Source organism: Anas acuta, chromosome 16 (assembly GCF_963932015.1).
Source record: "Anas acuta chromosome 16, bAnaAcu1.1, whole genome shotgun sequence".
Lineage (NCBI taxonomy): Eukaryota > Metazoa > Chordata > Aves > Anseriformes > Anatidae > Anas > Anas acuta.
The window spans coordinates 11,486,212-11,503,529 of NC_088994.1; the positions used below are offsets into that span (position 1 = coordinate 11,486,212).

The following is a 17,318-nucleotide window of genomic DNA, read 5'->3' on the forward strand; positions in this document are numbered from 1 at the left end:
GGCTAAAGTTTTCTCACTTGGATGATGTTTAAGATGTAGTTTTTGTGTTCAAATGTGTGATGCAAGTTAACATGTTTAGCTAACAGCAGCCTTTAAAAGCATAAATAAGAGAAGAAAAATAATCCTGTTTCTAATATTTTTCTCCTGAATATTTTTCTCACCTGAAAATCCTGTACCCAGGTTTCTACTAAGCAGCTGGCTACAGTTCACATGCAAAAATAAACAGTAAGATCTCTTTAACACAGACTTGGAATAATGTAAATTTATTGTTTGGTGTCTGCTATTTTTAGGTTGTCCTTTCAGATGTGTATTAGCTGCTTTGAAGAGTGTCAAATGTATTTGTGTAAAGGGTACAAGTGTGCTTTGGAGAGTGTATAAGCAGGGTAAATACAAGGAATGTGCTAGAATAGAGAGGGATACATTTACATGTTTGTATAGGGAAACTGGATGCAAACCATGTCATTTGCATGCACGCAATATGAAGGAATAATATTTTTCATGGATAGAGACTTTCATAGCTTTTAAGGTGAAAGTTTTGTACCAAGTATTCATTCAAGTTGTTCCAGTACAAAGCTTTCACATGCTCTTCAGGTTTTCCCAGTAGCATTCATCACTATTTTCTCCTATTATTCAAAAATGCACCTTGGCAACAAGTTTTCTTCTAGCCTTAGTGTGGCTGAAATTGTTAACAAAGTGAGGGTTGTTTTATGTAACTGATAGCAATGTAGTATTGCAGGTGACCTTGATGCGTGTCCATTGCAATTAATCTGATCTGAACAATACTGACTGTATGCACATTTATGTATAAGTAAAAAAGGCAAACTACATTCATAAGACTTCATAAGTTTTCAACTTTGAGTAAAAACTGCCGTGCTCTATATGAATTTCAGCATGGATGAAAATGTAGGGGAGTCCTCCACATCCAAGCAGGTAAGTTCAGAGCTGCCAGCTGCAATCTACTTTTGCAAGATGATGCCGACTTGGCAAACCCTTTATGCTGTGGCTCATCAAACACTTAAGGGTGTACTTTGTACTTCTTTCAGAAAAAGCAGCATGTGGAAAGGTCTGGGCAGCAATTCTGAAGAGTTGTTTACTTTAGGGACTTTTATTATGTATGACTATATGTTGTATAATGTTTCCTTTGTCTTATTCCTCATTAGTTTCCAATTAACTTGCAGATGTATATAAAGCTTATCATTTTCTACCAATTAATTGGAATGTTTATGGACAGCCGTGTTTTATAGCTCAATGAGAGAATCTGTTTATAGAAAAAAATAGATTATGTGAAAGAAGACAATGTTTCCAGAATATCAGCCAAAGAAAGCTCTACTGCAAGTCGTAAGTGAACTGAATTACCTCCTGATTTGAAATCTAATAAAATGTTATGACATAATCTGTAGTTTATAGTATAAATTAAACCCCCACAAATAGCAAAAATAATAAGCTAGTGACATCCTAGGCTCCAAATCCAATTAACAGTAGAATAGCAGAGACCTGGAAAAAAAAAAAGCATGCCTTTATGACATTGTGACCATCTTTTCTTTCAACAGAAGGGAGGAGAAGGAAGTTAAGGAAGAACAGCAGTACATTATTCGAGCATGTTACTATACATTGCTGAAGCTTTTAACAACTAGTCCTGATGTATTGGGTAGAAAGTATTGCCAAGTTTCACTACAAAACTCAGAGTTGTACTAAATATTTATATGGGTTTATGTTGTTTTGGCATGGAACGAAAACAGTGTTGGAACAAAAACAAAAGGTGAAACATGATGGGAGATGGTTAAATGAACTAATTGAAAAAAAGGAATTATCGTGGACAAGAGCAGCTGGTGGTGAGACTTGGTACAAATACTGCAGATGTGCTTTTGCAGGCTTCTTTACAGCACTGAATGTCATCATCCATTTAGTGCTGTTAATTTGAACATACACATCACTCGTTTGCTATTGCTTTTATTGCCAGCAACACAGCAACCCTTTTATTCCAGCTATTTTTAGTCATTTTTATACGTTTTTGGCAATTACAAAGTAAAACAATATTTGTGATAACATTCACGATACAAAGAACCTGTGGGCATGTGAGGTACCATGTGTATCACAGAGCTTGTAGTCGTGTGGTAACATGAATTTTTACATTAATGTTTTATTACTATATTTTTATCAATCTCTTACGTGTTAGCCAGTCACCCCTCATTAGGACTTGCTCTAACATAATTGGAATTCTTTGAAAGTTTTTCTCTGTTAATAGGACTGCTTTTATCCTTGAAACCATGGTATCTCCTCCCCCTGTCCTACCCATCTGAAGTCCAAGAAAAGAATTTGTATACACAAAAACTTGTTTATTAATTATACATAAACTAAACTTTAGGACCTCAACCCTTGGCACATTTCTTCTGGTAACAGGGACACCCCAGTCTCTTGCTTTGTTGTTACAGCCCCCTTCATTTGATGTGTCAGTAATGTTTTATGAATTCTTATGAAGTTTTAGATTGTAGAAAACTAGGGGAGGGGACAGGTGAATGATTATGTAGTGCTGTTACAACTGTTATGGCCTAAGGTCAGCAGAAGAGTGGCACTTCACGTTAAGTAGACAAATCTGTAAACTGAAAAATATTTCAAGACGTGGAGAAAAAAGGAAAAAAGCTTCCGTTAGCCTGTACGTAGGGGGATCCTTCAACCCCCCGAGCTGCCCTGAACGCGTCTTTATCCACTACAAAGCCCGTGGCTGGAGGCCAGCCCCGCAGCGCCCTGTCCTTACCCGGGGCTCGGGGCCCGGCCCGGAGCCGCCCCTGTGCGGGGCCTCGGGGGGCTCCGGGCTCCCCTCCCCGGGCCCGGCCCCCGCGGCAGGAGGCGGGCGGGCGGCGGGCGGCAGACGTCAGCCGCAGCCTCTCCCTGTGCCGCTCCGTGCTGCATCATCCCCGCCTCCCCCCCGGCCCTCCCGGCCTCTCCCCGCGTCCCCGTCAGCCCACCGGGAGCCGCCGCTGCCCGCCCGGCCCCGGCTCCGGCTCCGGCTCGGCTCGGCCCCGCTCGGGGGCGCTGAATAAAGCCTCGGGGCCCGCCCGCTGCCGGCCCTCCCTTCCCGTTCCCCTCCCTTCCTCCCTCCCTTCCTCTCTCCGCCTGGTGCCGCCACCGCCGAGGAGGAGGAAGAGGAGGAGGAACATGGCGAAAGCGGAGCAGGTCCTCAGCCTCGAACCGCAGCACGAGCTCAAATTCAAAGGTACGGGGCCCGCCGCCCTCCCGCCCGCCGCCGCCTTCCCCACCGCCCGGCCCCGCTCCGGCGGCAGCCATTTTCCGTAGGGCCGGGGCCGGGCGCCCGCTGCCAAAATGTCCTTCAGCGCCGCGGCTTTCCCCGTCCCCCTCCTCCTCCTTCTCCTCCTCCTCCTCCTTCCTTCCCGTTCCCACTCTCCCGGCTCCTCTCCCGCAGCCCCCGGCCTCGCGGGGCCACAGCGCGGTGCGGGGGGGGTCCCGGGCCCGGCCCCGCCATGGCCGCGCTGCGGGGCTGAGGAGAAGCCTGGAGGGAGCCGGGGAAGCGCCCGTTGTGCCCTCGGGAGGGGGAAGGACGGAGCCGGGGCCTCGGGGAAGGGAGATGCGCTGCGGGCTGAGGCGGGGGCAGGCGCTCCCCGAGGAGCCGGGGCACCCCCGGGTGTGTGCGGCGGGGCTCGGCCGGGCTGCGGGAAACCCTGAGCCCCCCCGGCTCCATCCCTGGTGGCCTCTCGTGGCGTGTTTTTTTTTTTTTTTCCTTTTATCCTCGTTACCATAACGCTGCGAGGCGTTCAGACGCATTCCTTGCGAATATTCCTCCTGCCCCCAACCCCGTCTTTCCCGCAAGCCCAGCACTTGAATGGGTTGGAGCTGGCGTTGAGATTCCAGCGTTGTGACCTGAGGGATAGCGCTGCTGTAATGCAATATTCGGGGATTACAAATAAGCATTCGGCAAGTTTATTTATGCTGCAGGAGTCAGAGGTGCTGTAGAGCTTCAGATGAATATCTGGCAAATCTTCCTTTTTTAAAAATAGCGACCTATTTGCTGGCATCTGGTAAAATTACTGCTTACTCAAAAGCAGTATAACACTTTTACATATAACATTTCATATAACATTTCATATAGCATTTTTACACCTAGGAGAAGTCTCTGCCTGTATTTAGTAGTTAATATTTCAATATAAACTATTAGTATAAACTGGGCTTACCAAAAGGCACAGTAATAAACCCTGGCTGGACTGAATGTGTCTTTGTTGCAGGCTGAAGTCTTTGCATGTTGTTATGGCAGCAGAATCAAACATGCTTAAGAAGCAAACTGCTCTAATATTGTTTATGTTAAGGGCTGATGTTCATCTAATTATGCTTGTTGTGAATGTCAGTAACGTTACTTCATCAAGGAAGCTGAAGCAGGCAAGAAGCAGGGCCTTAATTGGTACAGACTTGCCAGGGGCACCTAATTGTGGTTTGGGGCATTTTCTTATCGCTTGGTTGCAAGCAGGTATAAAACTAGCCAAAAACTGTGGGGTGGTGTTGTTGTTGTTGGGGTAAAGCTAACTAGTCAGGCTGCCTGGCCCTCAGTGGAGGATCTGGGACTGCTGAAGTTAAATTCACCAACCATGGAGGTTTTCTTTGTCAAATCTTTAGCCAGCATCGTACACTTCTTATAATGTACAATGTTGCTTGACTAGCTGCAGCTAATCTATGGCTTAGTTTAAAAGTATGCTTAAATATTAATGTTGGAATAGGCCTAATGCTATGGATAGCCTTCGTATGCCTTGGCAATAAATCCTGTCTTACAGCCCTTCCTGACAGGCAGTGCTGACCACCGGCCTTCATTCAGGAAAGGCCAGTTTGAAGTATTCATGAAGTCAATTCCGCTCTAAGCGATTCTCGTCCTGTTGTTGTGATGGCCTGCTGCCTGCTAACGTGGCAGCAACGGTTCTCTCGCCTCTGTAAACAGTTGCATTTCTGTGCAGAGCATTGCTGTGCTCAGCGCGTGCGGATGCGGACTGCCAGGTGCCAGCAGCGCTGCCGACCGGTGCAGCTCCGCTTCCTCGCTGGTGTGCCCAAAAGATTCGACGCTTTAGGGCGGCAGCAGCAGCGAGGTGGGATCCTAAACTGAGTTTCACAAACGCTGGAAATGGATAGAGGTCTCTGTCAAGATGCACACGGGTAGAAAATGCAGAAAATAATCGGCTGTGCTGTTGTCACGCTGCTCTGTTTGATTCTTAAATATAAAATCTAGAGGGAGGTGTGACATTTATGAAAGGAGGCAGGAACAAGATACCGAAGTGAGGATTCATTCTGTGTGTCCCAGTGTGTGGGATTGCAGCAGTCTCTGTTAGCCACTGCTTTCATTTAAAAGAAAGGATCTGAAGACCTTTTCTAAGAAGCTTTTGTAACCCCTTGTTTTGCAGCAATTCTTCTAAATACGTTTAGGTCTTTCAAAATACCATTTGTCTTTTTTTTTTTTTTTTTTTTCAGAAATATCAAAGAAGATATTCATGCCAGAATTGCTTTTCATAGCATGTGAGCATGAGCAGGGGTTGTCTTTCCTCTCCATCTCCTACACCATAACACACGCTCCAAAATAGCATCACCATGTGCTGCGCTGAAATGCAGCTGTGAATAGCGGGAGGCAGGACACTCCTCTCTGACCATAATGTGGCTGGAAGTGCCCATTCCTTACCCTGTTCATGTGCAACAGCAGCTGTGCAGCTGTGCCAGTGACTTCTGTTGGTCACTGCAGTTTTGCTGCCTAGGTGAGAAAGCGTTGAACTACAGGTTTATCATTGAGACTTCACTGGTAATGAATGGTGAAAAAGACCCTTGGTGCTGTACGTGACAACATCTGCATGTATGTTTCCCTTCCTTTTGTTAATCAAAGACACAGCATGCAACAATGAGATTTTCTGCCATGAATTAGATCATGATATTCAAGGACCAGACTTAAGGAAGCACAAGCTTTAAACTTGTGCAGGGGTGTGTAATTCTGGCCCCTTTAGCTAGATGTGTTTTGATAGCATTGGTAATTACAGTGCCACACTTGTGCTATGGGGCACTGCCTCGTTTGCTTCACAGGATGGCCCCTAGTCAGGCAGACCTATCCTTCCAGCATCATGGGCCCACCTGGAACAGATTTATTTAGTGCCAGCAAGTGATGTTTTGTTAGAATTGAACTTATTTTAGGACCCACCTGGGTTTTCAGCTTCTTGAAATTGCTGCAGCATCCTCTGCAGGTGCAGTTTGGGGTGGGGGTGGCTGGCAAAGGGCTTGTGCCAGCGGGTGGAGGTGGCGTGGGCTGTGATGCGTGTCAGAGGGGTTTTGGGGGGTTGCTACAGGTGAGCCCGGGCTTATGACTCAGCACTCACTCTGTTGCAGTGCTCCCCAAGTGGCAAGTAGCAGTATTGTGCAACCACATTAATTCCTCGCCAACCAGCACAAGTTGCTGCCAGTTGCAAACACAGTTTCCTGTGTCCGGTGTGTGATTTTTTCCACCTGCACGCCTGCAATACGCCTCTGTGCAGCTCTGCTTTCTGCGAAGGTCACAATAACAAGCAGGAATGACCTGTACTCTCCATTCCTAATCATACTGCTCCAGCAGTGGCTCCAGGCCCAGCGGTGTTCCTTCCAAGCCATGGCCCGTCGCTGGCTCTGCTGCATCCCCAGGGTATGTCAGAGCTGCAGCCAAAGGTGTGGCCTCAGCCCTTGCAGCACACTCCCAGGTGCATGGCTCTGAGCTCCTTCGTGTGCGTCTGGGCAAGCTACAGCCAGATCCGTGCCTTGCAGGTTGGCAAAACCTCCTCTGTCCGATGCGAATGCCCAATTCTTACCGGAGACTGAGCTAAGGCTTTTCGGTCCAGCGGCTTGGCAGCGTTTGGGACGTACGATCAGCCTTGAATCTGCTGTTGTCAGGGCTGGGAAGAAAGGCTGAGGACCTAGCGGGATGTTGTGACTCAACTATGTGCTTACCGCTCCCTCCCTGTCATGATCTGTGTGCAAGGCCCAGGCACTGGAGGTATTCAGAGGGATTTGGCTGCCTGCTCATCCTGTTCTCTATTGGATAAACAGGGATTTCTCATCGCTGCCGCTGGAACAGGCTTTGTTTAAGAATGTAAAATACTGACAGCGTTATGAGAAGTTGCCTCTTTAGGATAATTAATATGCATCTTTTAAGTTGAAAATTTATACAGTGTTTCCTTTAAACTGTTAGAGCCCTTCTGGTGTTCACAGCATAATGGCAGTCAGCGCTAGGATTTCTTTACTCTTTGAAAGCTGCTGTGTCAATGGCTGGCTGCTCTTCTGCTGGAAAATGTACCATTCTGTGCTTGCTTCTGTTTAGCCCAATTCCTAATAAAATCATTGGTAGATCAAATATGAGTAAACCTTCACATCCTTCTGCGTATTTGATCAAGTTTTACACTCAAAAAGAGAACAGTATTTAAATAACAGGCAGGCTTCATAAATCTGTATGAAGCTATAGTTCATTAGTCATTTTTTGGTGACACTTAAATATTTGTAGTTCATCTTACTCTAGCTATTCTCACAACTTAGGTAAAATCAGTAGTTTTATTCTAATTATTAAGAGTTCGTTATAGTTGGACAGACTTACTGCATCTCACTGAATTATTCTAATTTCACGTGCGTTAGTTTTATGATTGCCTCATGGCTTTCCATAGACTCTTGAATTAAAAAGAGCAATGCTTGGAGGAGAAGAACTGAAGATAAAGGCAACAGAATGATGCATTGTACCTATTTAGTGATACATCTCATTTTTTGAAAGGTGGAATAAGTTAAAGACGGTGTTTCCTTAATCAGCTGGTGTGCTGCGCTCTAGAGACATGACACGGCCCTGCTGGGAAAGGAGGAGGAATTGTACGAGTGTGGGCCGACAAAAATTTGAAACTTAGAACAGGATGCATCTTTGGTTAGGGAGCCAAATAATGATTATTTGGGATGTGTGAAGCAAATAAAAGAAGTTTAGCTATGTTTTCTTTTAAATTTAATTAACATATTTAGGTCTCCTAAGATTATTTCCAAAAATCTCACAATCAACTTGAAGGTTTCAGCCAACGCGATGGATGGGTTGAGGGCTTTTGAATAATTTTGTACTGCATTGATTCTAAGAATTGCAGTTGAAGTAATGAGCATTAATGGGATCAAAGTATTACTAGTTCAAGGAAGAGCCTAATGCAGTGATAAAATCAGCATGAGCAATTATAATTTGGAGCTTACTTCTTCTCTTAGGTTTGTGGCATTTTGTGTTTTCGATATGATCAGCTCTTCGCCTTTATTGGAAGGGGCACGTACGTTCAGAATTTCCAGTTCCTCAGGAATCTGATGTTTGTGCACTGATGTTCAGCTAAGTTAATTTTTAGTAGGAAAATCATAGAGCTGCTCTTTTAAGAGGTCCTTGTAGTGGAAAAACGTGCTCAGTTTGAGCTATGGAACCGTTGTGATGATAGGTGACAAACAAGGCTGTCCAGCTGGTTATTGAAAGCTCTTCGGTGGCAGAATGCCAGTCTGAGCTGGCGATGGCATGTGTCCTCTGTTCATTGCTTCAGAAAATATGCCTGGGTAATAAACTATATTGAAGGTAAGGAGTGACTGTCTCTCTCCAGACAGGTAATGTGTCATAGCAGATGCAGATTCACGCATGTGCAGAGCAGCAAATCGTGTATTTACCAGCTGCAGCCCACCAGGCCATGTGTTATGTCTTGTCACCTGTGAAACGGGAATGTGGAGTCAAAATCTGCACAGGAGTTTCTGATAGCTTATTCTCCCTGGAAATAAAATGATTGCATCTGTCTTACCACCTAACATGTCTTATAAATCATTTATAAATCAAAGCAAAAAGAAATCAAATCAGATTAAGGAAATTTTAAAAATTCTTTTTAAATAAGTGAGCTGCATCTGAATACAAGGCTGAATTTTGCCTAATTGTACTTTAATTCAGAATTAGGATTGTAAAAATCAGCGCAAGCCTTTAAATAGATTCTTGGATCTGTTTTGAAACTCAACTGGAAAAATGGCATCATCGCCATAGTGAGTGATCCAACTTTATGAGCTCAGCTCAGCTTACATCTATGAACAAATGCCCGCTTCAAAAGAAGCTTAATTTGTTGCATGCACCCTGCTCTAGAAGGTATTGATTGCATCAAATGCGCTTTGGATCAAGTGAGCGACTTCTGCATGCGTTATAATGCAATTTCTGCAGAAAACCGGCTGACCCGGGGGTTTGTCTTGTTTCTTGCTTTCAGAGCTCCTCCGAACACAGCTTTTGGCCTCACCGGAGACAATGCGGGAGTCAAATGACCCTGGCTAATTCTGCCCACGTCTTGCAGCCACACTCATTTTCTACTATCTTGTTACCATATTGGTCTTATGTTTGTTCCCTGCTGGGAACAACTAATAACTACTGAAAGCATTTCACAGTTGGTACAATAACAGCCTTTTTGCTTTTTCTGTCAGTGCAGTTGGTTGGCTCCGAGAGCTTTTATTGATGATGTTTGCAACAGTTTTGTTTGTGGTACCAGCTGTTGTTTCAGACCTCAATTTCATCTTCGTTTTTGCAGGGAATACGATCTTTCACGTTATCACCGTGCCACTGCAAGCCATCGTTTTCTCCCTGTAAGCCAAACCTCAGTGATTTCAGCCAGAGCCTGCCTAGGCTGAGGGCCCAGGCTTGCTTCCCTCACCGCATTAGGTGCTAAGTGAGGCCGAAAGGAAGCCTGTGCTGCTTATACACATCAATATTTAAACAGCCCTTTATCTAAATTAAGGGCCAGGCTCGTGCCAAATCTCTTTTTCTGACTTTTGACCCCAAATTTATTCAATGTATAAATCCTTTCATACCTCCTTTGTAGACTCAGAGCTCTGTCAAAGACACACGGAATATCCATAATGTGCCTGGGCTGTTGGTGAGCTTGAAGTCTTGGCCTGCTAGGCAACCTTTCCGAGGGAGGGATTTGTGCCATCAGTCCAGAGCAGCTGTCCCAGTCTTGCTGTCACCGAAAACATATGCAAAGCAAATCACCATTTCCATGTTTAATTCAGTGCGGGATTAAGATGCACATGGACAGAAGTGATTGAGTGTTCACACTAGCAGGATAACCCTACCGCGTGTTAACCGAGCCTGTCCTTTCTGCCTTACAGCTGCTCTGAAAAGTGCTTACCTCCACTGGAAGCCTTCTGGCCCCAAAAACATTTGTATGTGTTTGTACAAATTGGGTGCTGCTGCCGCATGCAGTACTTTTATCCCACATTATTATAAATACTTTATGAAAATAATCTCTTTACCAAACTACCTTAGTGTCTCATTTTCCAAGCTGTAAACGAAGCCCTTCATACCATGGTGCTGTGGATTAAAGATTTCATAGTTCTAAATTTAATCCTGTTTTCTTGGTTAGTTTCCACGAGGTGTGGAAAAAATAGAGAAGGGGGAGGTTTGCCTGGTGATCCGTTTACTTTTGATGCAAATTATAAAATCGTGTAGGTGTGGGACTCACTATGCAGCTAAATCTCATGTTTTTGCAGACATTTCTAAAGCCTTGATTCAAGTTAGTTGCGTTTGTAGAAGCCATGTCAAGTGACTATGGAACTCTAATTAAAAAAAGAAAAAACTTTTGGTTTTCCCCTGACTGCTTTTTTTCATCTAGCCAGTTATTTCATCCTTGCTGGTGCTTCTAATGTTTCTCGCAAGCAGAAATTCACCACTCCAGAGTGCAGTTGTGTGTTTGGACTGTCACCCTTGCCTGTTTATATTTGCAGCTGTTGCATTTTGCAGTGTGTGACTTACCAGTGCATTTTGCATCTTCTCAAAGTGTTTGCATGCATAATTTCCGCTGGTTTGCAGTATCTTCTCATCTGGCCTTCCTATGTGCTCACCAGACTGAGAGCGAAGGTCAAAGGGCAGTAAGGTATTTTTAAAAATATTTTTATAGCTTTTTTTTTACTCTGAACTTCTTGATTTCACCCATGCAGGGATGCAGATAATGTGTATGGGAGTCTAGGTTTGTAGAATGCCACTTCACACATTTGTCTTGTTCTATGCCAAGTGGTATAAACTGTCAGGTATTTTTCCCCTTTATTAAGTTCTCTCACTGCTTATGACTAATTTTCTGAGTTGTTTTTGTTTTATTTTTCCCTTTGATCTTGAAAGCACAGTTAATGGGCTAGTTTTAAATGGCTCCCAAGAAATGTATCTTGCTAAATTCAGGATTCCTCCTAATTTGTAGATATAATTAGTATCTCACTGCCTATTTAGATTTTTTTTTAACTTGGAAAAGCAGCTACTCATTGTGCGTCCCAAAATCTCTAATTTTGCTCTTCTGGTATTTGCAATTTATGCATAATTTTGCAGTTAATATTTGTTCAGTTGCTATTTAAGTTACACATCAGACTTGTCTATTTGAAGAGTATATACGAGCATAAAATTAGCGTAGTTATGTTGTTCCTTCCCTACCATTTGCATGTGCATCTGAAATGGAGATTAGTGATTAAATTAGACCAGGGAAAATTACTTCGCAAGAAGTACAAGAAAAAAGGGTAATTTGGGATGGGTGGAGGGGGATAAAACCGTGATGTCTCTTCCAGGGAGATGCTTCGTGCTGACTTCAGTCTTCAGCCAGCACTGTTTTTGCCAGGGGAGGCTGCGCACCAGGCTGTGGTGCTGCATCCACTCCACTGCTGCATCCACGCTTCTCCCCAGGGGCCTGCGCTTTGTTTCAGCATCCTTTTGGTACCCACCCAGCAACCCGTGTGAGTAAGGCTTCAAGCTGTGCAGAAATAAGGAGCTATCTTTTATATGGAGGACTTAGTATTTCCTGGTTATTGAAAGAGATGTAGCTGCTATTCCGCTGTGAAAAGAGAGCATGCCACTGTTTCCTGAGCTGTTTTCCTACCTGGAGAGAGTTGATATGTGTGGCGTTTGTGAGTGGAGTGAACAAAGAAACATGATATGTTTGGCACTCAGTTCTAAAAGGATATGAAAGCACATTTGAAACAGATACACCTCTAAAAGCTAGCCAGCTGCTATCGGTCTTCGGTTATTCAGTTGTACACAGAAATTTGCACGAAGCTGAGGATGTAGAGAAAATATTTCTTCTTACATTATTTTGGTGTTGAAGATCCCTGTAAGTAATGCTCAGGTCTAATAAAATTAAAATTCCAGATAGAGCAGTTCAGGGGAAAAAAAACAAATAGCAGCGGTACCAAAATTACATGAAGGACATTCTTCCATTTCGCCTGGAACCTTATGTGTGGCCTCACAGCTCTTACAACTGTGAAATCAAACTGTTAATGATGCTCTGAGGAATAGAAGGTGACAAAAATTACATCGTAATAGATGTTCTGAAAATAGTCATCAGACTCATGGTTGTTTTTTGTCTTTCTTTCCTCTTGAGCATGAGGCATGCTCTGGCAAAAATAGGTTGTGTCAAAATAGGCCAGGGAAGGACACCGATTAATCCATCCAAATGAAATCATTTACTGCCAGCCTTGATCCAACTTTGGCACCTGGATCATGTAATTCTACTGGCTTTCTGTGTCCTTTTCCCACCTTGTAGATCATCTTATTGATTACATGATATTAAAAAAAAAACAAAAAAAAACCTCACTGCATAAATTATTTCACAGAGAGGGATTTGGATGGCACTTCTTATAATATTTTTTTCAGCAAGGCTTCTACTGCTTAGCACAGCAAAAGTGGAAGTGGCCACTTCCCTCCCTCCGTTCTTGCTTCAAGGGCTCTTTCGGGTGAGGATAGGCACAGTAAGAGTAATGAAATTGATTCCACAAGGGCACACTTTTCTAGCTGTTTCCCTACAAAACCTGAGCTGAGACTGACAGGTTTATGAGTGGTTTACATGAGCATTAAAAGCAGCCTAAGTTTTTTCTTTAACATAATTACCAAATTTGGGATAGCTGGGTCTTTTCAGGGAGTTACTTGTGAAATAAGATGTTTATGCAACACAGGCAATTCTTGTTTCTCATTCTTCGACTTCTTTGATTTCAAAAGTTGCTGATGCTCACTTAATTATGAATGTCTCCAGAGCCAGATGGTGGTGATGATTAAAACTTGGCATACAGTGCTTTTTACAGAAAATCTTGTGAAGATTAGTGTTTTAATTAGGTAAGTATTCTCCTGACTTCACAGAGAGGCAAACTAAGGGTCCAAACCTGCTCCTGTTTAGGAATTGCTGTCAACTCTTAAGGCTTTTAATAGCAGAAGATCAAGCCCTTAAGTGATTTGTCTTAAGACAAGTAAGGTAGGGGGAGAGTTTGATTGGATCTTAGGTGTTCTTGATTCACAGGCACCTGGCTGATAGCTCAGAACGCATTGCTTGACATTTCAGTTTGTTTTTAAAGGTCATCAACTTTATATGTAACTTTAAAAAGAAGTGTATAGTAAGGCAATTCTACACCTGTTATTGAGCCTTCTTGCTAATGTTTTGCCAATAGTGTGTTTATTTTAACCATCTCTCTGCTGATAGCCACCCCCGAAAATAAAATGGCAGAAGCTGTGGATAGAAAGCAAAATCAGTACTGTCAGATGCATAATAAATTGGGAAACAATTTGGATATAGTGGTAAGGAAAACTGGAAGTTGAGGGATAAAATTGCTCAGATGGAGAGCTGGCTGTGCTTTTGGGCAGCCCTCGATCTGTCGGCAGGGTGATGCTGGCTGGGACCTGGCAGGAGGTTCACATGTACTGGGGCTGGGACAAGGGGCAGGTGTGCAGGCACTGCGTGTGCGTGGTGGGGAAGGGAGCCTGAAACATCGTGTTCAGCCCCCATGCTCTCACTCACACACAGTAAATGTGGCTCTTTCAGTCGATGAGTTATTGCTCCATGTGGACATCTAGTTAGGATGCATCAATGCATGCGGCTTGGGCTCTTGAGAAAAGCCATGAAACAATTTAAGTTTCCCCTTCTATGGCTTTCTACCATCTCGCTTGTTAAAGATTCCTTGGTTACCTTTCTAAGGTTGATGACTATCATGTGATTAATGACTTTCATCTGACACATCGATGGGATTCAGCCGCGGTGAAATACGTCCTTCCCCTCCTGTTGGTGCATTCGGCTGCTTTCCCCAACGGAACTGCAAGCGGCTGCGTCGCTCGAGGCTCTGGTTGTATTTCTGCCCACATCTGCTTATTCTGCCTTCCGATAAACGTCTGTGGTGCTGGGATGAAGGGGTGAAAATTGTTGCTTAGGAAAAGGTGATGAAAGTGCATCTAAGACATTCTGGGAACAACATGGGAATTTATTCTTACCCATGCTAATTACTGATTACCAGTTTAATCTGACATGACTCTGGTTGTACCACGTATTGCATTTACTCCGAGAAGCACCAGTTCAGGAAATTTGCTTTAGGGGATGCCCAGCGTTAAGCAGATAACAATTTGCATTAGATTTAAACACACAACAAAAAAATTAGGCATGTGCCTTAATTACTTCAAACGACTGTGCCAACGCTTCAAGGGAAAGTGTGGCTGCAGAGCATACACCTAGATGTGCCAGCTTTAACCTGCTAAATATGAGACCTTAGTGCCTCAATTTGGCAGAAGGCTGCTGTGCAGGAAGATGCGGTTTGCCTGATGGCAGTGTCTGAGTGCTGCTTGATCTGGCTGAAAACTGATTCTCCTTTTTCTCTTCCCCACTGCCCTCTCCCTCACTCCCTGCCTTTTAAGTGGATTAATTTTCAGCCTAAGCAGCTCCCTGGCTCAGCTCTCCATGCAGCAGATGAACACCGCAGCTCGTACAAGCAGTTGGTGGAGAGGAGAGGTCAGACCACCTCCCCTTGCAGCAGCGAGACAAACGTGTGAGGATCAAGTGGCCGTGAGACTGCAGCCTTGCAAGTTTGCAGTTAACTATAAAGAAGTATTAATGGTTGTATTTGCACATACAAATCTGCAAAGTTCCTGCCCAAGCATGTGGCATCAAAGCTCTGCCTCTGATGCTTACGCAGACTTTGCATGTGCCAGACCATGCTCCAGCAGTAGTCTTGCAGCACTGCAAGTACATATATATGAAGATTGTTTCTTGGCCATGCTGAAGCATGAAGTTTCAGTTAAGATGAGGAAAAACTGTGTTTAGGATTCTGCTCAAGTGCAGTAGCTGTGCAGCACGGTTACTGGGAGCAGCCAGTGGTGCGAAGCTTGTAGCGAAGCACTGCGCTAACCAAAAAGTTCTCAGCCTGGATTTGCTGTTACAATTATGTGCGCTTCTTTTTATTGCGAGGAGACTTATTTAAAATTTAAATAGAGTTGACATCATGTTCTTCTGACCTAATTCTCAGGCTTTTGTATTATTACTAAAATGATCTGGGATATTATAATGCAGTACGCTGCGGAATGACACTCCTAGGAAAGATTGATACAGCGCTGGTGTTTGGATAGGAAATGGAGCGTGGCAAATTCTGAGATAATGCTGTGATCTTCAAATGTGAAGGCTTGTATGCATAGCTCCTGGGTGGAAAGCCACAGCTGTAGCTTGAAACTAACCCTGGTGAAAAGAGACCACGTGAAAAACCATGACACTCGCTGTTGCTTGTTGTTGCATGAATATGACATCTGCGGTGTTTTTTTTGTTTTTCGTCTTGGTACCTGCTTGTTTACGTTAGGAGATGCCCATGGTTTGCATTAACACAAGTTGACTTTATCCTAACTGGCAGGAAGTTGTCGTCGGTCCTTGTGGAATATTCCCAACTTTCAGCACCAAATTCAATTTGCCGCATTCTTCCTTCTGGACAGCTCGCTCCCATGGCGACCCGTGTCAGATGATGCACATACAGACCCTGAGTTTCTCATAACTTTATCCTTGGGATGACACCAGTGGCATTTTTCTCATGATCTTTAAAAACATGGGAGAAAAGTGTTTTCTTGTTTGTTTTGTTTGTTTGTTTTAAGTGTGAAATGTCATTTTGGAAAGCACCCTGCCCTTAAACTTGCTGGGTTGGTGTTTACAGAAATATAAGCTTCGCTTTTCCAACAATATTGAAAACAATCACAAATACAGTCTTTTGGTTCAAGCTGGCTCCAGAAGCTCCAATGCCTCGCATTGAAAATCGAAGCTCCAGCATCGATGTGTGAGTCTCGTGTGGCCATTAACACCCAACCCACCCTTACCCGAAATGCTCAGATCCAGCCGTTAGAAAGCAAAGACCCATCTCCAGTACAGAATTAGGCTGTGCTTCACCCAGGGTCTGTTCTTACACACCCCAGCCTCCCCCCAAAAGCCTAACATCGGCTGTGATCCTTTAACAACAGCTGTCGAGGTCTCACCCAGCCGGAGCTGGCAGGCCACGGGCCTTGCTCTTAGAAGGCAGGTACCAGGCTGATAGTATTTCATTGCCGTGCCCTAATTGCCCAAGCAGTACTCGGTTGTCTATTTCTTCTTCTGTTACGCACTTCAGAACACCTATAATGGCACTGTAATCCTGCGTTTGTCTGCTCCTGTTTGCTTTGCCTACGGTGTTTGGACAGCGGTGCCAGAAGGAGTGTGCCTGGCACGCGTCTGCTGCGAGCGGGCGTCAGCCTCGCCGTGCAGTTGTGTTGGCTGATCTGTGAGACCTGTAATTTGGGGAAAATGCGTCTAAAAAGTTTCTGTAGCCTAGCGGACAGAAAAAGAGGAAAAGTCAAGCAGACAAGAAATGAGTTCAGTCTGCTGAAAGGTTTTGCTGCCAACGATTTCGGTATGGTCCGTGTTAGCAGTAAGTAAATCCATTTGGAAATTATTTTACACGCAGACTTTTGTCGTATTACTATTACAAACAGCAGCTCGAAGCTGGGGCGCACAAATCCCGCATGCATTCATGGATCAGCCAAGAAAACACGGCATTTCCCCGGGGAAATCTATCCCAGCACGCAGACTGGTGAAGCTGCCGAGGACGCAGCTGCGCACGTAGGGCCGCGGGCAGACGGCCCTGACCCTCCCTTTGTGCTGTGCTCGAGCTTCCTAGGGCACATCCATAACTTCGAGGCATCAAGTAATTCCTTCCGAAACATTAGACATCCCCCAGTTAGATCTACCTTGAAGATCTGCTACTGTCTTTACATACGTAAATGGTTGCTGGATTTTTCTGCTAGTTGAACGTTTTTAACAACTCCCAGCTGCTCTGCCCAGTTCTTTTCCATTAGACCTGAAGGCTCCCTGCCTGCAGTACACAGGCAGAACTCGTGTTTCATTCTCATTCACATCCTGATGTTTCATCACCAGGCCCAGATTTGGTGAAACCTTTGTCATCGGATATGAAAATTTCCCTGCTTCACTTTTTTTGCTGCCAGGTTGTGTTGTAAGGGCAGGGCTGGCTTGTTGGGATCATGGGCAGCGTGGTCC

At 44.4% G+C, this 17,318-nt stretch overlaps 1 protein-coding gene across 2 annotated transcripts in view; it reads left to right on the forward strand.

Annotated features, from left to right (window-relative positions):
• Positions 1-2,902: 2,902 nt before the first annotated feature.
• The window catches only part of VAPB (VAMP associated protein B and C), a 37,197-nt gene continuing 22,781 nt past the window's right edge, over positions 2,903-17,318 (forward strand). Inside the window, exon 1 of one of the 2 annotated variants that reach the window (XM_068700430.1) lies at positions 2,903-3,214. In XM_068700430.1, the coding sequence (XP_068556531.1) occupies positions 3,157-3,214 (58 nt within the window). In that variant the 5' untranslated portion in view covers positions 2,903-3,156. The remainder of the gene's footprint in view (positions 3,215-17,318) is intronic. The other variant, XM_068700429.1, reaches the window with a different exon arrangement.